Source organism: Pristiophorus japonicus, chromosome 11 (assembly GCF_044704955.1).
Source record: "Pristiophorus japonicus isolate sPriJap1 chromosome 11, sPriJap1.hap1, whole genome shotgun sequence".
NCBI lineage: Eukaryota > Metazoa > Chordata > Chondrichthyes > Pristiophoridae > Pristiophorus > Pristiophorus japonicus.
Genome location: NC_091987.1, coordinates 70,468,154 through 70,490,964, shown reverse-complemented (window position 1 = coordinate 70,490,964; position 22,811 = coordinate 70,468,154). Strand labels below are relative to the sequence as shown.

The 22,811-nt window shown below is 45.1% G+C and overlaps 1 protein-coding gene across 1 annotated transcript in view; it reads left to right on the top strand.

The window, feature by feature from the left end:
• The window catches only part of gdap2 (ganglioside induced differentiation associated protein 2), a 59,547-nt gene that overhangs the window by 1,942 nt on the left and 34,794 nt on the right, over nucleotides 1-22,811 (top strand). The window contains exon 2 of the mRNA XM_070893513.1: nucleotides 18,056-18,195. Within this exon, the coding sequence (XP_070749614.1) occupies nucleotides 18,056-18,195 (140 nt within the window). The remainder of the gene's footprint in view (nucleotides 1-18,055; nucleotides 18,196-22,811) is intronic.

Sequence of the window (22,811 nt, the reverse complement as noted above, 5' to 3'; positions counted from 1 at the left end):
ACCTGCGTGTCCACCTTCAGTGACTGATGAACCATGACACCCAGGTCTCGTTGCACCTCCCCATTTCCTAGTCTGCCGCCATTCAGATAATATTCTGCCTTTGTTTTGCCCCCAAAAAAGATAACCTCACATTTATCCACATTATACTGCATCTGCCATGCATTTGCCCACTCACCTAACCTGTCCATGTCACCCTGCAGCCTCTTGGCGTCCTCCTCACAGCTCACACCGCCACCCAGCTTAGCGTCATCTGCAAACTTGGAGATATTGCACTCTCTTCCTTCATACAAATCGTTAATGTATATTGTAAAGAGCTGGGGTCCCAGCACTGAGCCCTGCGGCACTCCACTAGTCACTGCCTGCCATTCTGAAAAGGACCCGTTTATCCCAACTCTCTGCTTCCTGTCTGCCAACCAGTTCCCTAGCCACGTCAGTATATTACCCCCAATACCATGTGCTTTGATTTTGCACCACAATCTCTTGTGCAGGACCTTGTCAAAAGCCTTCTGAAAGTTCAAATACACCACATCCACTGGTTCTCCCTTGTCCACTCTGCTAGTTACATCCTCAAAAAATTCCAGAAGATTCGTCAAGCATGATTTCCCTTTCATAAATCCATGCTGACTTGGTCCGATCCTGTCACCGCTTTCCAAATGCGCTGCTATTTCGTTCTTCATGATCGATTCCAACATTTTCCCCACTACTGATGTCAAGCTAACCGGTCTATAATTACCTGTTTTCTCTCTCCCTTTTTTAAAAAAGTGGTGTTAGATTAGTTACCCTCCAGTCCATGGGAACTGATTCAGAGTCGATAGACTGTTGGAAAATGATGATCAATGCATCCACTATTTCTAAGGCCACTTCCTTAAGTACTCTGGGATGCAGACTATCAGGCCCTGGGGATTTATCGGCCTTCAATCCCATCAATTTCCCTAACAAAATTTCCCGCCTAATAAGGATATCCTTCAGTTCCTCCTCCTCACTAGACCCACTGTCCCCTAGTACCTTCGGAAGGTTATTTGTATCTTCCTTAGTGAAGACAGAACCGAAGTATTGGCTCAATTGGTCTGCCATTTCTTTGTTATAATTTCACCTGAATCCGACTGCAAGGGACCTACGTTTGTCTTTACTAATCTTTTTCTCTTCACATATTTGTAGAAGCTTTTGCAGTCAGTTTTTATATTCCCTGCAAGCTTCCTCTCGTACTCTATTTTCCCCCTCTTAATTAAATCCTTAGTCCTCTGTTGAATTCTAAATTTCTCCCAGTCCTCAGATTTGCTGCTTTTTCTAGCCAATTTATTTGCCTCTTCCTTGGCTTTAATACTATCCTTAATTTCCTTTGTTAGCCATGGTTGAGCCACCTTCCCAGTTTTATTTTTACTCCAGACAGGGATGTACAATTGTTGAAGTTCATCGATGTGATCTTTAAATGTTTGCCATTGCTTATCCACCGTCAACCCTTTGAGTATCATTTGCCAGTCTATTCTAGCCAATTCACACCTCATACCGTCGAAGTTCTAGCATAACTACCCTGCTCTTATATTCTATGCCTCAGCTAATAAAGGAAAGCATTCTGTATGCCTTTAAGAGTCACAGACCTGAAACATTAACTCTGTTCTCTCCATAGATGCTGCCTGACTTGCTGAGATTTCCAGTATTTTCTGTTTTTATTTCAGATTCCAGGATCCGCAGTATTTTACTTTTGCCTTTTTAACTATCTTATCAACCTGCTCTGCTACTTTTAAGGATCCGTGGACATACACTCCAAGGTCCCTCTGTTCCTCCACATCTCTTGGTGTCCTCCCATTTCTTGTGTATTCCCATGCCTTGTTGCCCCTCCACCTTACACTTTTCCAAATTGAATTCCATTTTCCATTCATCAGTTCTATTGTGTTCCTAACACAGATGAGATTGCACACAGGGACGTTAACAGTGACCTCAGTCTTTATTAAGACACTCCAGAGTGAGGAACAGGCCTTAGGGGCTGGCTTATATGCAGTGCTCCCAAGGGATGCTGGGATCCCTTGGGACTTCAGGCCGATGCACTCCCTGGTGGCGGAACATGGGAGTGCATGCTTTACGGCCTGAGGCATGAGTATTTATCCACTTGTTTTCAGTGAACAGGGATATGAGGGGCTTGTGATCGGTTTCCAGCTCAAATTTGAGGCCAAACAGGTGCTGATGCATTTTCTTTACCCCGAACACTCACGCTAATGCCTCTTTCTCAATCGTGCTGTAGGCCCTCTCGGCCTTAGACAAGCTCCTGGAGGCATAGGCGACAGGTTGCAACTTCCCCGCAATGTTAACTTGTAATATACACCTGACTCCGTATGACGGCGCCTCACATGCTAGCACAAGTCTTTTAAACGGGTTATACAATACAGGCAGCTTGTTGGAGCATAAAATGTTTCTGGCTTTCTCAAAAGCAATTACTTGTTTTTTTTGTCCATACCCAGTTCTCACCTTTACGCAATAACACATGTAGGGTGCCCTAAGAGGGTGCTTAACCCTGGTAGGAAGTTACCAAAATAGTTGGAGTCCCAGGAACGACTGCAACTCCGTGACGTTCTGTGGCTTGGGCGCGTTCCTGATGGCCCACAGATGCCAAGACAGAGGCTGAATGCCGTCCGCTGCGATCTTTCTCCGCAAAAACTCCCCTTCTGTTGCCATGAAGACGCATTTCGACCTCTTCAGCCGCAGCCCTATGCAATCCAGTCGCTGAAGGACCTCCTCCAGGTTTTATAGGTGCTCGGCGGTGTCCCAACCCGTGACCAATATGTCTTCCTGAAAGACCACCGTATATGGTACCGACTTGAGTAGGCTCTCCATGTTTCTCTGGAAGATCGCTATAGCCGACCGAATTCCAAACGGGCATCTGTTATAGATGAACAGTCCCTTGTGCGTGTTGATGCAGGTGAGGCCCTTTGAAGACGACTCTAGCTCCTGCATCATGTAGGCCGAAGTCAGGTCGAGCTTGGTGAATGCCTTGCCTCCTGCCAGCATCGCAAATAGGTCGTCTGCCTTAGGTAGCGGGTATTGGGCCTGTAGCGAGAAACGATTAATAGTTACTTTATAATCGCCGCAAATCCTGACCGTGCCATCACTTTTGAGTACTGGAACAATCGGGCTGGCCCACTCGCTGAATTCCACTGGGGAGATGATGCCCTTGCGTTGCAGCCTGTCCAGCTCGATTTACACACTCTCCCTCATCATGTGAGGTACCGCTCGTGCCTTGTGATGAATGGGTCGTGCCTCTGGGACCAGTGGATCTCGCCCCGTAAAAGTTTCCAATGCCTGGCTCAAAAAGCGAAGGAAATTTGTTCAGAACCTGGGTACATGATGCCTCATCGACATGTGATAGCGCTCGGATGTCATCCCAGTTCCAGCGGATTTTGCCCAGCCAGCTCCTTCCAAGCAGTGTGGGGCCATCGCCCAGGACAATCCAGAGTGGCAGTTTGTGCACCGTGCCCTCGTAGGTGACTTTGACCATGGCGCTGCCCAGGACAGTGATAAGCTCTTTGGTGTACGTTCTTAGATTTGTGTGGATGGGGCTCAGGGCTGGTCTGAGTGCCTTGTTGCACCACAGTCTCTCAAACATCTTTTTACTCATGATGGATTGACTAGCGACAGTGTCCAGTTCCATGGCTACGGGTAAGTTTTTCAATTTTACATTTAGCATTATAGGTGGACATTTCATCAAAAATGTGTGCAGCCCATGTACTTCAGCATCTGCCTCTTCTAAGGCTCGAAATTGCTTTGATCCACCATGGACCGATCTTCCTCTGCCACGTGGTGGTTAACAGGTTTTGCAGAGCTTGCAGCTCGTCTGCAAGTTTGTTGGAGGTGCCCCATTGTTCCACAGCTCTTGCAAACATACCCTTTGAAGCGGCATGAATAGGCTGAATGGAAGCCTCCACAACGCTGATAAGGTGTGAATTGCCTAGCATTCATCCTTTGGGGACTCTGAGTCATCTGGGTCACCCGAGGCCTGTAGGCAGTTGCAGACTCATGGTTTCTGCCCTGTACATTTCTGCTTGCAAACACACTTCCAGTTAATTTATGAACATTGCTAGCATTTGTGTGCTGAGAGATTTGTTTGGTGTTATCACTGGTGGACATAAATGCCTGTGCTATTGCAATGGCCTTACTGACGGTCGGTGTCTCTACAGTCAAAAGTTTTCGGAGGATGGTCTCGTGGCCAATGCCCAGTACACAAGTCTCTGAGCATATGCTCCAGGTAGCCATCAAACTCATTGTCCTGCAAGCTGTCTTAGCTCGGCGACGTAGCTCGCCACTTCCTGACCTTCAGATCGCTGGCACATGTAGAACCGATACCTCGCCGTCAGTACGCTCTCCCTTGGGTTAAGATGCTCCCGAATCAGTGTACACAACTCCTCATATGACTTATCTGTGGGTTTCACCGGAGCCTGAAGATTCTTCATGAGGCTGGAGGTCGGTGCCCCACAGACCGTGAGGAGGACCGCTCTCCTTTTTGCAGCGCTTCCTTCTCCATCCAGCTCGTTGGCTACAAAGTACTGGTCTAGCCGTTCGACATAGTCTTCCCAGTCCTCACCCTCCGAGAACTTCTCCAGGATGCCCACAGTTTGCTGCATCTTTGCGTTGGATTCGTATACTCGTCAGTTATTGTGTTCTTAACACAGATGAGACTGCACACAGGGAGGTTAAAGTAACAGTGACCTCAGTCTTTAATAAGACACTCCATAGTGAGGAACAGGCCTTAGGGGCCGGCTTATATACAGTGCTCCCAAGGGATGCTGCGATCCCTTGGGACTTCAGGGGATGCACTCCCTGGTGGCGGAACATGGGAGTGCATGCTTTACAGATATACAACAAGTTCATTGATATCTTCCTGCAGTCTAAAGCTTTTCCCCCTCACCTTTAACCACATGGCCAATTTTTGAATCTTCTGCAAATTTCTTTATCATGCTTCCTACATTTAAGTCTAAAGCATTAATATATGCTACAAAAAGCAAGCAACCGAGTACGGAGACCTGTGGAACCCCACTGGAGCAACCTTCCAGTCACAAAAGCAACCGTCAACCATTACCCTTTGCTTCCTGCCACTGAGACAATTTTGGATCCAATTTGCCACTCTCCCTTGAATCCCATGGGCTTTTACTTTTTTGACCAGCCTGCCATGTGGGACTTTGTCAAAATCCATGTAGACTACATCAAACGCATGCCCTCATCAACCCTCCTTGTTACCTCTTCAAAAAATTCAATCAGGTTAGTCAGACATGACATTAACAAATCTATGATGACTGTCCTTGATTAATCTGTGTCTTTCTAAATGAAGGTTTATACTGTCCCTAAGAATTGATGCCAACAACTTACCCACCACAGAAGTTAAACTAACTGGCCTGTAATTACTCGGTTTATCCCTTCCTCCCTTTTTCTATTCTACATTAACAATCCAAAGAATCGCAAGGCACTTAACAGATTCTCTGTTTAACAGAAGTCTTGCAGTATTTATTTTTTTGTTTGCAATATCTTTTTGCAATACTTCTACTTCATGTTTTTTTTCTTTCAATTATCTCCTCTTCTGAAAGTGGTGGAATAAAATTTAATGGACCCTTGTAACTCTCCAGCAGTTCATGCAAGTGACCATTCTTTAAATTGGTGGACTATTCATCCGTCCACACAAAGGTGGGAGTGAGCAGCTGGGGAGCCATCATGCTTCAGCCCCCTTGTACTATATACACGGAAGCACAGGGCACTGCATAACATTGATGGATGGGAGCTTCTTTTTTCTTTCTTCTTTGTCTGGAAACCCTGGAAAGTTGTGCCTTCTCTGCTGCCTTAATTAAGCATACTTCTACAATGTGTTATTAAATCATATATTCAGTTGAATTAGCATTTACGGCATCTTGTAATACTGCAAGTAAAGAAACGGTGGTGTCTAGGGGAGGGGTTCATTATAATTCTGCATAACAGAATTATTTTGACTTGACATTATCCTGCTGCAACCCCCCCCCCCCCCCCCCCCCCCCCAGGTTTCCTTTCTAGGTTCTGCAGAACGACTAATGTAGTTTCTTCAATTGAGAGCAGCAGCTGATCATTAGATCTCGCTTGCTGTAATTTCTATTGCAGATCATGGAGCAATAAGAAATGTTGCAATTCTAACCCCTTCTTTCTCCTCTTTTCGCTTCCTCTTTTTCACTTGTCTGCCCCCGCCCAAATAGCAGTTTGCTGCCGAGGACTTCTCCATATCATAGTCAAAATATGGCAGTTAAGGTCTGTTTCATTTAATTGACTTGAGATTTGGATTTGAACTTTGGTCTGGTGGGTTATTGTATATTGTTCCTGGACCTGTATTTGAGCTGATCTTATAAATAGTTTCCTCTCCTCAGACATTGATTTCCCACTCCTTTTCAAAACAGCTGTCATCACACCTAGCTCAGAAAATCCACCCTCAACTCGCTGTCCTTCACCCATTTCCAAAGTCCTTGAATGTGCTGTCACCGCCCAAATCGGTGCTCCTGTGTTCTGCAACTCTCCATTTGAATCTTTCCAAACAGTTTCCACCTCCCTCCACAGCACCAACCAAGGTCACGAATGACATTCTCTGAGCACAGTGCATGATCCCTTCTCATCCTTGTTGACCACTCTGCAACCTTTGACACTATCAACCATATCATCTGTGATGGCCCTTGTAGTCAAATAGCCTTCTGGCACTCATTGTCAAGGCTGGCATGAATAGTGACTACTAAATGAAGTAGCAGAGAAACTATTGGTGCCCATAGAGTCTTGCCCTACTAAAAAGTTAATGCCTCCAGAACAAGAGAGAAAATTGATAGTGGAAGTAAGAATATAAATGTATAAAATCAGGTCTTTAACCTATTCTGGTCTTTATATTGTAATATTTAGAAGTCTTAAAAATTGCCCATTTTTGAAATTCACTGTTTGCCACATTCAAATGATATGAAGCCCTATAGTGCACAATGATGCAGCAGATGTCTAGGTGTGTTATTTCTTGTAGCTCCCATCTGGTTTGCCCATTGTTCTTGTTCACTGACTCTATTAGTGCGGGCAGTTAGGCCTGGCATTACCATGTGCAAAATGGCTAAATGCAAGATGTCTGATAGTTCAGTGTACAAATAATGACAGTTAGCCATCTTGGGCTGTTTTTACTTCATCTGGTGCCCAAAGGCCAGGTTATGGTAGACTAACTCAAGTGTGCCACTCTCCTACACTTACTGTGTAACCAATTTCTGTGTGGACTAGCTGCAAACATAATCCCAGCAAGATAGTAAGAATTTGATCTTGTGAATTTTGTACTTTCACTCATCCTTCATTGTTACTGTTCTAGCTTTGATTTTTCTCTCTCTTTTACCTTTCCTTCCTTGATTTCATTCTGTCTCTAGCTCGCCACAGACATCCATCACTAACTCACTGGCCCCCACAACTACCTGGATTATACTTCTCAACAGCTTAGTTGCTCCATCTCCTTTGTGTTTGCTCTGATGACTACACTTTTCACACCAGAGCCGCAGCTGGAGTTTCCCCTTACACATTGGTCAATGGGACCCATGACCATGTCTTGAGCTCCTGTTCTCACCCTATTTTCTGAACAACAGGGTTCCCCTTATCCTCCTGTCATGTATTTAACTATCATTGTAACCCATGTATAAACTGACCTGTTGTACATTGTGAGAACATTGACCACAAGGTGGTGAACTTGTGGGAGACACTCCTAACTTGGACTTTCAGGTATAAAAGGGGAAACTCCACCCACCTTCATTACTTCAGTGCTGGCGAATAAAAGTTACTGGTCACAGAGTGACCTTCTCTCAAGTATGGGCCTCGTGTGCATTTATACTGTATAGTAAGGACATATTACTCCGCATCTACCTCAGCAGCTTCTGCTTTTACCAGGCTATCTTCTGCCATTTCTGCCACTGACAATGATTCTATCACCACTCACATCTTCCTTTCCCTTCCCCTCTGTTTTATTGAGGGACTGGCCCAGGATACCCTTCTTCACATGTCCACTACCCCCACTTCCAGCTGCCTTTCCTGTGAAAGTGCAACAGATGCCTTCTGGTCATTCACCTCTTTCCATGTGACTTTTCAGGCCATAAACAGTCCTTCCATGTGAAACAGCAATATACATGTCCTTTTTCTAATCTTGTATATTGTATTTGCTTCTCAAGTACGGCCTCCAACCACTGCTGAACTCCTCTATTCTGTCTGCAAGTGTAACCCTCTCCTCCCTGTGGCTCACTACTTTAACTCCCTCTCCCACTGAGACCTCCCTGTCTTTGGCCTTCTGCACTATTTAACCAGGCTTGGTACATGCATCAGGAGCAATGTCTCATTCTTCTGGGCACTCTGCAACCCTGTTAGTATGTTAGTAACTTTAACTACACCCCACTGTTTTCTTTTACAACAGAGTTGTTGGTGATTTGAGTGGGCCTGTTGTGGCAGGGGAGACAGGTTGACCTTTCAAGTGCAGATCCTTTTATCTAAATGCAGTGCTGACTGCAGGAAGAGTATGGAAGGTCTGCATGGTAGTTTATTTCCCCCCTCTTTTCAGGATTACTGTTGCATTTTGCTGGCTTTTTCATTATCATTTTAGACCCCTTTTTTTCCTTATTCTCCCTATTCATCTTTTTGTTTGTGTGGATCTGTTTCTTCACCCTCTTAACTACTTGCATATTTACATTCCTTTCCATTGATCATGTGCATATGACTGTTATTTGCAGGCACAATCGATTAACTACCCCTCTGTGACAAGAATATCTGCTGTTTCTCATTTTTAAAAAATCTTACCAAAATGCTTTCTGATGAAGGGCTACACCTGCAAAGTTCAGGTCTTTTTTTCTTTGCAGATGCAAACTGGCCTGTATATTGCCCACATGGCTTTTATTCTAAATTTCTACCATTTGCAGTCTTATCTGAACATGATGTCTGCAAGCTGAAATCATAAAAGCAATTTTTTTCTTTCAAAAAAGCTCCTTTTTATTAAACCAACTGCAGTAAAATTAAAATCAGCAAAAGATTTATACCAGCTCTCGTTATTCCAGTCTCCCTCGGTCTGTGCAATCCTACTAAATAATCGAAATAAACTCAGCCACAAATGACACCAAATGAGGAGTTAGTGTTGCAGTAAAGCATACTAGTATTGTGATAGTGCGCAAATTTAATCTAGATCAGTGCTTTTATTCTGAAAACCATTGACGGATGAGAAGATCCACTGGCCTTAGCAAATCTGGTAGTTCTGTTTGGTGCTAGTGCCAGTACACAAGACCCATGTGTTAAGGACAGATGGTATTGTTTCAATATAAAAGCAGTGTTAGACCAGTTGCCCTGTTGAATTTGGCTGAAGGTATCTAGATTTATTCATCTTTAAATGCAATTACATTTTCTACTCCCTTTGCTCTGATGGGTATGCACTGAAAACACGCCTGATGACATCTTTGAGTGTTACAGATATCTTCATTGCTATTCAATGATCTGCCTCCTACATGCAGAAGTTAAAGTTGTGCATTTTGACCATAAGTTTGTTACTGAAGAGTTTGACTAAAATGAGAAATTATGATGTACAGATGATTACAAATGGCTTTCTAAATATAACTCTACACCCATACCCATATACGATTTGAGATAGTAAGCAATGTTTTGATTGTGGGGTGAAATGATTTGTTTAAGACAAAAATGCATGTTAGGATTGTTTTTAAGCACTTGCATAATTATAGGAAGCTACAGCACAGAAACAGGCCATTTGGGACACTGGGCCCAAGTTTGTCCCCAGGGTTAGAACGGCACACCTCCGTGTAGTGCGTCGACTTTTTAGAACAGGAACGGCGCCTATTATTTACCTTGGTAATCTCCCCGCAGTCCGGTCGATCCAGGCCATTGGCGCAAAAAAGATGTATAGATATTGATTTGTATAAAATGAAAAGAACACGTGGGGGGCGGAGCCAGGTCCCGGTGCTGAAAACAGTGCCGGGACCTCTGCACGTGCGCACTAGAGTGCGCGCACATGTGCAGTAGCTTCTCGCAGCCTGAATCTGTGCAGGCTGCGTGGGAGGGGCCTGAAGAACGCCGTCCCTGTCCCTGGCCGAATGGGCTCACTGGGCATTGAAGATCGGGACTCTGGCTTCACTCCCGTTCAGCTCCCCTCGCCGCACCCCCCCCCCCCCCCCCCCGCCACCTGTTCAGCATTTCTCTCTCTCTCTCTCTCTCTCTCTCTCTCTCCCTCCCCCCGCCCCCTCCAACCCCCCTTGCTGTCAGAGACCGAGTCACACTTGGCGCGGGGGTGGCCATCCCAGCATGCTTTTGGAGGGCTCCCGATGCTGCAGTAGGTGAGTAGAAACGTAATTTTTTTTGATTTAATTGATTTATTTATCATTTATTATTGATGATGGCTCTTTATTTGTAAAAGTGAAGTGTTTCATGTTTGTAAACTTCCCGCCCCCCTCGTTCCCTACGCCTGATTTATGTGTAGGCAAGGTTTTTCTGAGCGTACAAAAAGCTACATTTATTCCATTCTAAGTTAGTTCTAAAATGAAACTATTCTAACTCACTAGAATTGGAGCAAACTAAATGCTGAGAATTGCAATTTCTAAGATGCTCCATTCTAAACTAGTTGCTCCAAAAAAATAGGAGCAACTCAGGCTGAAACTTGAGTCTAATTAAGTTAGAGCCAGTGATTTACTCCACAAAAGCCACCTAATCAAATTACTTTAATATTTCTCTTTTTTTTTTTCAAAACTGCTTGCTAATTCTCTTTTTTATAAGAATCTATGGACACGGCAGCAAGATGGTTGTGGCAGAGAATTCCACTTTCTAACAACCCTCCAGAAAGAGAATTTTTCTAACCCCTTTAATTCAATGTAATTTTTCATGAAATTGTGTCTCCTCATTGCCATCTTGCTGACCATTGGAAATAATTGCACAATTTACCTATTATAAACCTTCATAAACTTGCAGACCTCACTTCTAAAACCTTCTCTATACTAGTGGGAAAAAGCTCTAGGGCTAGAATTTCCTATCAGCCCACCAGTGCCCGATTGCTGCCCAAAACCCGCTAAGGCTGGGAAGATTATTGCCGGTGAAAACTTTCAGATATTTTTTTTTTTAATCCGGCCAGCGAAAAATAGGGGCCTTGCACCCCCAATCTGGGTGGAAAAATGCAATTTCGGCTAGATTGGGCAGTGCCTAACGAAAATGGGTGAAAAATTTAAAAAATCTATTAAAAAATTTACACCGAGGCTACGGGTTAGGCCTAAAAAGAATAAAAATAATTTAAAAAAAAACTTAAACTGAAAAATCCCCCCAAAAATTCCCAAGACACTTTTTAAAATTAAATCACCCCAACAAATTTTGAAAATAAATGGCTTTTTACTCATCACTTACCTTTTTCTTGCAGACCTACTTACCTAACACCCAGCTCTGCTGATCCTTGTGGGTGGTTTTAAAAAAAAAAATGTTTTATGCTTACCTACGGGTCCCCGCTCAGTCAAAGATCGTGCCACGGCGGTCTATGGACGGTGCGTGCCGGCGGTCCTCTCCCCAGCAGGACTTTGAAACCGCCGGCCTGCCTCAGCTGGAGAATTTTTTGCTGACCCGGTTCTCGCCCAAAACGGCCAATGCTGCCAAGAAACCGGGCAGTGAAACATTGCAAATTCTAGTCCCTAGTTTCTTGAGTCTTTCTTCATATCTATTTATCCCTGATAGTATCCCAGTAAATCTATGCTGCATCTTTTCCATTACATTTTCCATCCTTCATGGAGTGTACAAAACTGCCCAATACTCCAGTTGCAGCCTCACCTAAGGCCATGTGCAAATTCAGAATTGCCTCCTTACTTTTTTATTCAATGAGTCTAGATACAAACCAAGGATTCTATTTGCCTTTTGTGTGGCCTTATTTGCTTTCACTCCTGCCTTTTAATGACCTCTATCTTCATCCCAAGGTCCCTTTGCTCCTTTTACTCCATTTAGAACCGTACCATTTTAGATGCATCCCCATTCCTTATTCACATTTTGTTAACACTGAATTGCACCTGCCACCTATCTGCCCAGTCTACTAGTCTATCTGTGGCATTCTGCAGTCTTTCACAGTTTTTGTCACAATTTGTCTCATTCTGCGCCCCCCCCCCCCCCCCAAATACATTGGTCTCATTAGCAAATGTCGATATTGCTCTTAGTAAGTCCAGACGATTTATGTAAGTATATAGTTAATAACTGAAGCCCAAGCACAGACTCTTGCAAAACACCACTTACGACATATTTCTGTTCTGAAAAACATCCTTTGCTTCCTGCCCTTTAATCGTCTATGTATCCATGTAACTGCATTCCCTTTAGTTCCATATCCTTCAGCAAGAAATGATATTTATATACTGCCTTTAACATAGAAAAACATCCCAAGGTGTATCCATTCTGATCAAGCATAACTGTCCTGGTAAGGCAGGTTAACTCATTGAGGATTCAACAATAAAATTATAGCATCATGCTCTATAAATGCAACCCTCTGTCATTTGTGATTATGCCTCCTTTTAATTTCGGAATGATTTCATGCACTGTTACTTGTTCAATCTGTGGTTATGTAAGTAACCCTTTTTCACCTTAACCCTCCAAGAATTTGACACTGAAGTGGAAGAGTGTGTTGCTTTTACTGTCATTTTGAGGGATGGATGAAGCTTAGTACTTGAACACACTGCCTCTGTCCTCTTGTGTATCCTCCTTCCCCTCACTCCACTGTTGGCAGATACGCCTCTTTATCTGCTATTCCACCCCTAAACCTCTCCGCCTCCCTATCCTCCTTTTTGAGCCTCCTTAAAACTCACCTCTTTTGACTCCACTTTTGGTCACCTCTCCAGACATCTTATTTGACTTGGAACCCATTTTTTTGTTATGCATCTGTGAAGCGCCTAGTTATGTTTTTCTATATTAAAAGCATTATCTACATTTAAATGTTCCTTTTTTTTAATCAAGTCTATGCCTGATAATTGATTATTTTTGGTTTATTTTTTTCTCCCTCAATTTGTAAGCAATCTTCCCTCCCCCCTCACGTCTTTATATAACGTGCACTTATATAATGCTCTTAATGCATTAAAAAGGTCCATAAGATGCTTCACAAAGTAAAAGAGGAACCAAATCCTGGCCATTAGGGGGAATTGAAAGTAAGATTGAACAGTTTCCTTTTCAGCAGGCTTTTTAAAAGATCGAAGTAGGGTGAGAGAGAGAGAAAGATGGATAGGCAGAAGTGTTTGAGATGATGGTCAAGCAGCTGAAGGCACTGGTAGTGAGATGTGGAGTTGCTAGAGGGAAGGCTGCACAGAAAGCCTGAGTCAGAGGACTGGAGAACAGGGGACATAGATTGGAGAAGGTTGCTGTTGTAGGGTGGATCTGGTCTTGGACTGTCTGGTGGATTCAGGATTTAAAATGTGATACATAGGGAACTAAGGAGTCAGTCTAATTTGGCGAGGATGGGGTAATGGGCAATCCAAACTCCGGACAGGATACGCACAGTTTGGAGTTTGGGAGACTGGCGAGTCGGACGACAGAAAACCTCTAGGTTCCGAAAGGGGGATCAGGGTTTTTACAGCACTTGAGTAAGTAATCAGGAAAGGAAGTGGAGTCGGTGACAATTGCATCTGTCTTTTTGGTCTGCTAACAAAGTGGAAAAGAAAATTAAAAATTACTGATGAGTGCACAGGTGAACTGGAGCAGTACAAATTTGACTGCTCCAATACAACAGAGGGCAGAAATTTCAAATGCTGAGCAGTGATTATGGGTCCCAATCTCTATGAATATCGCAAGTTAAGACCATGCTTCACCTTCCTTTCTGTGCAGCTGTGAATTGGAATAGAATTTTTGATGATGCAATGACTGGTAGGATGTCGGTTGATGCCTACAATGCCCTAAAAAGTGAGTTCCAGCCTCTACTAAAGTGGCAGCCACATCAGCCAAGTGTTGTTCTGTGGAGAGGGATGCCAAGGGTATGGAGGAGCAATATGAATATTAGTTGGTAAACTGACCAGTTTATCGTCCCCTTGTAAATTGTGTTTATAGTTTTCTGTACATAGTTTCAAACTGCCAATATATACAAACAAGTTTACCGTGAACAGTGTGTGAACCCAGTTTGGTGACTTAAAGCATTTATTGTCTGCAGGACCCAAACTGAGTGAGTGATATGACTGACTCCTAGAATACCATAGCTTGGTGCTCCTGATGCATAATGAATGAAATTATGTGTAAGCAATAAATTCACATACTGATTGGTTGTCCTAAAATGACTTGTTTTGTTCTTCAGAAATAGGATTGTAGGGAGTACTGTTGCTGAGCTGAGAGCAGTTGGTATAGATCTTTTGTTTTCAAAAATTGCTCATCTTTGGAGGGGAGGTTGAGGCAATTTGTATTCAGATATTTATTTAAATTGAACTAATTTAAGGTAAGTTGTAATTGATCTGCACGACCAATATTGTCCTCCTTGGCCCAATTATAGTTTACTTTCTGGCAGTAGCCTGCCCTTTGTTAGAGAGCTCTACTACTTAAACCGGTTGTAGATGTGTACAGATCAGAAGAAACAATGGTTTCTGTGGGACACCATTTTGAAAATTAAGTGCCACTGCTGTTGGTCTTTACAGTAATACACTTGGCTTCACGAATGTTCATGCGATCAAAAATAATTGATGGAACCTCGTGTTATCTGCACTCCTATTTTTGAATTTTTCATCAGTCACGAGCTAGACTTCCTGTTTTAGTGATTAGCTTTTTCTGAAACTGTTGGACTGTACAACATTAAAAGTTAATTCTTTTAGAGCAACTTTGGCATCAAATTTAATTTTCATGTCAGCTGTGGCTCAGTGGGTAGCACTCTCGCCTCTAAGTCAGAAGGTTGTGGGTTCACTTGAGCACACAAAATCCAAGCTGACACTCCAATGCCGTGTTGAGGAAGAGGTGCCGTCTTTTGGATGAGGCCCCGTCTGCGCTCTCGGGTGGTTGTAAAAAATCCCATGGCATTATTTCAAAGAAGAGCGGGGAGCTATATCCCTGGTGTCCTGGCCAATATTTATCCCTCAATCAACATAACAAAAAAACAGAAGTTAAATACTGCAGATGCTGGAATCTGAAATAAAAACAGAAAATGCTGGAAATCTCAGTGGGTCAGGCAGCATCTGTGGAGAGAAAAGCAGAGTTAACGTTTCGGGTCGATGACCCTTCATCCAGCTCTGACGAAGAATCATCAACCCGAAATGTTAACTTTGCTTTTTTCTCCACAGATGCTATTTGACCCACTGGGATTTCCAACAAAAAAACATCTGGTCATTATCACATTGCTGTTTGTGGGAGCTTGCTTGTGCACAAATTGGCTGCCGCGTTTCCCACATTACAACAGTGACTACGCTCTATAAAAAACTTAATTGACTGTAAACTGCTTTGCGACGTCTGGTGGTCGTGAAAGGTGTTATATAAATCCAAGTCTTTCTATTGAAGTTTTACAGATAGTTTCTAACCACAGTAGATGTTTTGAATAGCAGAGTTTCACAGCATATCAAGTGAAGCGTCCAGGTCAACAGCAGCCTTCACCGGCTAAGCTTCCAACTTTCTGCTGCTTCCAGCTCAACAGTGGGAATACTGAAACCATCATTATTGGCCTCTGCCAACAGACTCTGCTCCCTTGTCATCTGCTTTGCCTCCAACACCATTCAATCCACAAACTACTTGGACTACACCTTGGCAGGATCCCATATCCCCTCTGCTCACAAAAACAACTTATTTTAACCTACGTTGGCTTTCTGCCCCCTTCTTCCCTACCCCCCCATCTTAAGTTGTAGATATTTGTCTATAAATCCCTCCATGAACTCTCCTCACTCTATCTCACGCTCCCACGTCGATATCTCTGGAGTCGTCCAACAATCTATCCTTCATCCACTCTTCTTTCTCATCTACATGCTGCCACTTGGCAACCTCATCCAAAGACACAGGGTCAGGCACATGTGCACTGCTGACAACTGGCTCTACCCTTCAATTACCTCTTATGACCTTTCCACTGCCTCTGGTGTCTCAACATCATAGGCGGTCCCTCGAACGAGGATGACTTTCTTCCACACTAAAGGGGATGAGTTCATAGACGTTTCAATGAAGGACCTGATATTCCAGTCCTGAACTTCAGGGGTGGAAGATGCCTGTGCGTGGATTTTTTTTAACGTGTGGTGACCGTTGCACATCAGCCACCACGCGGGCTTGACAGAGCTCGGCCTTTATCCAGTGGCAAGGGTAAACCAGGACAGCTGGAGACCTCCTCTGCTACATAGACCTAGTGCGCACACATATAGCAGTGTGGACTAGCCCGTGCTGCTTCTGGGCCCTGTACCCTCATTTGCTGCTCCTCCGCTTCGACCTTCCCGCTCCTCTGTTGTGCCTGGGCCCCGCCGATGTTTTAGCCCGCCCTCTAACCAGTGACCTGGGCCTTGGTGACGTCACCCAATCGCCCACCTCAAAGTCGTCGCACACTTGGAGCGGCTCGCGCTGGGAGCTGTTTTGGCATTCTCCAGCTCTTATCCTCCCGACCTGCAGTGGTTTCCCCTCTCAGGTCGGTGTGGCCCACGATATTGCAGGGGCCCGACGCTCCAGCTCTTATCCTCCTGACCTGCGGTGGAGTTCTCTCGCAGGTCGGTGTGGCCCATGATGTTCCAAGGCCCGCACTTCAGCTCTTATCCTCTAGTCCTGGATGAACTGCAATTTTTTCTAGTTAAACATTGGGAAGGCTAGAGTCTTTGTCTTTGGCACCTGACACACTAGTCTCTCCATTCCTCTCCCCAGCCACTGCTCAGGTCAAATCAGACTGTTTGTGACTGTTGCTCCTTACTTGACCTTGAGCTGAGATTCTGACCCCTTTCTATCACAAAGACTGTCTACTTCCATCTCTGTAACCTAGTCTGTCTCTGCCACTGCCTCAGCTCATCTGATGCTGAAACACTCTTCCATGCATTGTATCCTTCCTATGCAACTATTCCAATGCTCTCCTGGTTTGCCTCTCATCCTCTCAAACTTCAGCTCATCCAAAACTTTCCTGCCCAATTTTCTATCCCACACAAAATCGTGTTCATCTACATTGGCTTCTGGTTCCCCATATGCCTCAAATTTATACTTCACATCCTCATCTTTAATCTCTGTATGGCCTCGCCCTCCCTATTTGTAACATTCTCCAGTCCTACAACCCTCAGAACTCTGCGTTTCTCCAACTCTGGCCACCTTATATGCGCACGTGCGCACACACACACACACACACACACACACACACACACACACTCCTACACACTCCTTTACCCTATCATTAGCAGCAGTGCCTTAAGCTGTCTAGGCCCTGATGTCTGGAATTCCTTTCCTGAACTTGTCCACTTATTCTCCCTCTCCTTGTTCAAGACCCTCCTGAAAACCTATCTTTGACCAAGCTTTTACTCACCCCATCTAATATCTTCACCTTTGGCTTGGTGCAGTTTTGTTGTCTGATTGCACATTTGTGAAGTACCTACTTTTCTATATTAAAGGTGCTATCTAAATGGAAGTTGTTATTGTATCTCTTCAAACTTCCCCATCACAAATGCCCCGAACATTCTGTTCCTCTGACTGTGGACTTTTGTGCATCTGCCATCTTCATTTGTAACATGTTGGTCGCTGAATCTTCAATTGCCTGGGTCCTACTCTGGAATTCTATGCCTAAGCCCTTCTACCTCTCTCCCTTAAAAGCCTTTTCAAAACTCATCTCTTCAATCAAGCTTTTGGTCACCCCTCTTAATCTCTCCCTTCCTGGCTCGGCAGCTATTTTCCTTGCGCCTTGAGATTTTTTTTACATTAAAGTTTCTATATAAATGAAAGTTGTTCACAATCTTGTGGTATATAAATAAATAAATTGGGACGACATAATTTTCTGATACTAAGTAATGCGATCTCAACTTTAATTTGTCACATAATCTATGTATGTTGATATACCTTGTGCAAACGCATTTGAATGCTGTATATTCAGAACTTGTGATAAGTGTCCAAATGTTAATATTGGGTGGTTCTTTGGTGGTTCTTTTAGGATGGGGGATGTGGTCTTGCTAAGATGCACAGCCATTGTGAACACGAGCAATGAAACACTGTCTGACAAGAATGCTGTTAGTGAAAGTATCCACTTGCATGCAGGACCAGAACTCAGGGACGAATTGCAGAAATTGAAAGGTAAGACCCATAAAATATCCTGCAAATCCAAAGTGTGTAAGCAGGAAAGTAAACATGCAACTGTAAAGGGATTAATAAGACCCATAATTAAACCTTAACCGGGGTCCTTGGATTTAGTTATCCAATAATTGTGTCCCATCTTTTCAGGATAGTTCCTTTATTTCTTGTCTAGCTTAGTACTCTGTACGTAATTGCATTTTTGCTTGGAAAGTTACTCCTTAAAAAATTAATTTTTCTAATTGCTTAATGAGCCTAAAGCTCGAACATATTCATGAGCTTTGAAGCCTCAGAGTTTTCAGCATTGAGTCATTTTTCCTGCACAAAATCGCAAGATATGTAGTTCTCGACTATTAAATGATTCCAAAGTTTTTGTCTCCAGTATCCTAACATTGTGCTGAATCCATTCCAAGTGTTGATCATTCATTGCAGCAGAAGAATTTCTTGGTATCAGTCCTAAATTTGTCTTTCACCAGATTTAACCTATACGCTTGCTCATCATACAGTCAAAGTTTACTTCGCAATGATCTAGATTTACATCTTCCACACTGTTTATTATCTTGTATACCTTTAATGTCCCACCTCATTTTCTTCCTTTCAACGCGGAAGCCCAAGTTTCTCTGCATTCCTTCGTAAATAAAGTATTTCTTTCACGACTCAGTCCTCTGACACCAGGGATCAGCTTCATGACTCTTCCTGCAATAGCTCGAGGGTTTGAATGTTTCCCTTCTATGGTCAAAACTGGGCACGGTACACAAGTTGCAGTCTGACCAGTGATCTCTACACTTGCATGATATCCTATGACTTGTACTCAATTAATTTATTATAAGATGGCCACGTAACCTAAATGGACAAATTCTGCTTGTTTGCTTTTTACTTTCTGCCTTTACAACTCACTCTCCTTTAAATGGTTGAGTCCTGGAATCAGGGATGTAAGCAGCAAATTTAAAATTGTATATTTCTTTCAAATACTACTTTCCCATGCTCACTGGCGTACACATTTCTTTCTAGAGGTGTTAGGCGGCATGCTCTCGAGAATTTGAATTTTTACATTAATTTGATGCATTCTGGTCAATTTAATTTCGCAATTGATGGGTGTTTAACTTTTAAAGAAAAAAATATGATATTGGCAGATCAACCTGACCATTGGTTCTCAAGTCTAGCTCAATGATCTCTCTATCTTTCCCTCCTCTGCCCAAATCACAATCATATTTAACCTCTTAGATGCCCTCCTGGCTGCAAATAAGAATGTCTGATTTTTTTACTTTCATAGGAACTTGCACTTGTAGCACAGTGATGGGTCCTGGAATCAAACAGTGAAGTCAGACATGAGCAGCAGTCAGTTCCACTAACATGCATGCCAACCTAGAATAGTAGTAAAAATTGACAAACAGTTTTAAAAAAAAAACTTCCAAAGCGTCAAAATTTAATTAAAAATGCCAATTCAAAGATAGCCCTAAATACAGCAAATCTAGTTATACAGGGCCCAAGTTTCGAGCCGCGCCAAGAACGGTGCAGTCCCGACCTGGATGCCCGTTTTTTGTGACACAAAGTGCGCCTAAAAAAAAAAACCTCCACCTTCCTGCAGGTCCTCTGGCCCTCGGCGAGGCGCAGCAGGAGCTGTAGGGGGCAGAGCCTGGTCCCTGTGCTGAAAACAGTGCCGGGACCTCTGCACATGCGCGCTACAGTGGGCGCGCAAGTGCAGTAGCTCCAGGCGCCCGAAACTGCGTGGGAGGGGCCCGAAGCACGCAACCCCAAGCCCTGGCCGAATGGCCTCACTGGGGCTGCGTGAATAAGGCTCCTCCCACGGCCAGCTCCTGCTTCCTCCCGACCCGACCCGACCTGACTCCCGCTCCCCCCCCCTCCCGACCCGACCCGACTCCCGCTCCCCCCCCCCCCCCCCCCCCCGGACTGCATCTGACCTAACCGACCCGACCCAATGCCACCTACCTGTAAATCTGGTGCTGGTGCTGGGCCCTGCCCGAAATCTAGGGCCCGGCCTGTTCAGCCCTCACCCCCCCGCCTTCTCCTTTCTCTTTCCTCCCCCCCCCCCCCCCGCCATTCTCCTTTCTCCCCCCCCCCCCCACTTCTCCTTTCTCTTCCCCCCCCCCCCCCCCCCCGCCTTCTCCTATCTCTCCCCCACCCCCGCCTTCTCCTTTCTCTCTCTCTTCCCCCCTCCCCCCCGCCTTCTCCTTTCTCTCTCTTCCCCCCCTCCCCGCCTTCTCCTTTCTCTTCTCCTCCCCTTCTCCTTTCTCCCCCCCCTCCCCTTCTCCTTTCTCCCCCCCTCCCCTTCTCCTTTCTCCCCCCCTCCCCTTCTCCTTTCTCCCCCCCCTTCTCCTTTCTCCCCCCCCCTCCCCTTCTCCTTTCTCCCCCCCCCTCCCCTTCTCCTTTCTCCCCCCCTCCCCTTCTCCTTTCTCCCCCCCCTCCCCTTCTCCTTTCTCTCCCCTTCTCCTTTCTCCCCCCCCCCTTCTCCTTTCTCCCCCCCTCCCCTTCTCCTTTCTCCCCCCCCCCCCCTCCTTTCTCCCCCCCTTCTCCTTTCTCCCCCCCCTCCCCTTCTCCTTTCTCCCCCCTCCCCTTCTCTTTCTCCCCCCCCCTTCTCCTTTCTCCCCCCCCTCCTCCTTTCTCCCCCCCCCTCCCCTTCTCCTTTCTCCCCCCCCTCCCCTTTTCCTTTCTCCCCCCTCCCCTTTTCCTTTCTCCCCCCTCCCCTTCTCCTTTCTCCCCCCCCTCCCCTTCTCCTTTTCTCCCCCCCTCCCCTTCTCCTTTTTCCCCCCCTCCCCTTCTCCTTTTCCCCCCCTCCCCTTCTCCTTTCTCCCCCCCTCCCCTTCTCCTTTCTCCCCCCCTCCCCTTTTCCTTTCTCCCCCCCTCCCCTTCTCCTTTCTCCCCCCCCTCCCCTTCTCCTTTCTCCCCCCCCTCCCCTTCTCCTTTCTCCCCCCCCCTCCCTTTCCTTTCTCCCCCCCCCCCCTTCTCCTTTCTCCCCCCCTCCCCTTCTCCTTTCTCCCCCCCCTCCCCTTCTCCTTTCTTCCCCCCCCTCCCCTTCTCCTTTCTCCCCCCCCTCCCCTTCTCCTTTCTCTCCCCCCCTCCCCTTCTCCTTTCTTCCCCCCCCTCCCCTTCTCCTTTCTCCCCCCCCTCCCCTTCTCCTTTCTCCCCCCCTCCCCTTCTCCTTTCTCCCCCCCCTCCCCTTCTCCTTTCTCCCCCCCCCTCCCCTTCTCCTTTCTCCCCCCCCTCCCCTTCTCCTTTCTCCCCCCCCCTCCCCTTATCCTTTTCCCTCCCCCCCCCGCTGTCCGAAACAGACACTGACAGACGGAGAATGAGAGACAGAGACACACTGGTGGGGGGGCGCTCCCGGTGCTGCAGTCGGTAAGTAGAAAATGTTTTATTTTTTATTTTTTTATTTTATTGGTTGATTTATTGATGTATTTATCATTTATTATTGATGATGGCTCTTTGTTTGTAAAACTGAAGTGTTTAATGTTTGTAAACTTCCCTTTAAACCCCCCCCTCACCCATTCCCTACGCCTGATTTGTAACCTACGCCTGATTTTCTAAAGTGTAGACAAGGTTTTTTCGAGCGTACAAAAATCTTCATTTACTCAATTCTGTTAGTTTGGAGTAAGTTTTCACTGACGAAACTTTTGAAAACAGGCGTAAGTGGCCGGACACGCCCCTTTTTGAAAAAAAAATTCTGTTCTGTTCTAACTGACGAACTGGAGCAAACTAAATGACGAGAATTCCGATTTCTAAGATATTCCGTTCTACACCAGTTGCTCCTAAAAAATCAGGAGCAAATCATGTGGAAACTTGGGGCCACACAGTCCAGCGGATGCATAGGTTTATCACATCAATATAATAAAATAAGTAGTGTCAAAGGTCATTGCATAATTTGTACATGATATTCTGCTTCCAACGGAGACTATTTTCTGCTGCCTCTCCACTACCTACTCCTATAGGCTCTGATTCTGACTATGTTGAGCTGGATCTGATCTGTTTCTGCTGATTTCCCATTGTGCTCTTATGCTGCTGAATGATCTCTGATTTATTGCTAAACGCTTGCTTCCTGTGGCTGCTGATTCTGCTCTGCTCAACTCGTCCCTGAGACCAGCTCCATCACTCTTCGCTGCATTTGGTTAGACTGACTCCTCAATGCTCCTCCTGCTTCCAGTCTTGAAACATGACTCTCTGCCCTACAGCTGTTCCTTGGACCAGCTCTCAATCTGCACTGATCATATAGATTTACCATTCACCCTCTCCCATCTCCCTGGAAATTGGTTTGTGGGTGCCCTGAGCTGATATGTTGTGTGCAGAAGCTAACTTCATCCCATCATGGCACCAAGATGTTAACTTCAGACTGTTTCATATCAACTTCCTATTTTCTGTTTACGATTGTGACACGTCTTTCCTAACCTATGCCAAGCCTGCATGATCTGAATTCCCTTTCAGCATATTTTGCTTGCTACTCTAGAATGGAGATCCTGATATTTGTTTTCCACTTAGCCCTTCTTGAACCCCTTCTTGTCACCCAGCTATGCCACCTATTATTTCTCCCCCTTCAAAGTACAATTGCTTTCCCCCTTCCACTATCCCTAATCCACGCCATCACTACTGTCTTCCTACTCTCGTGC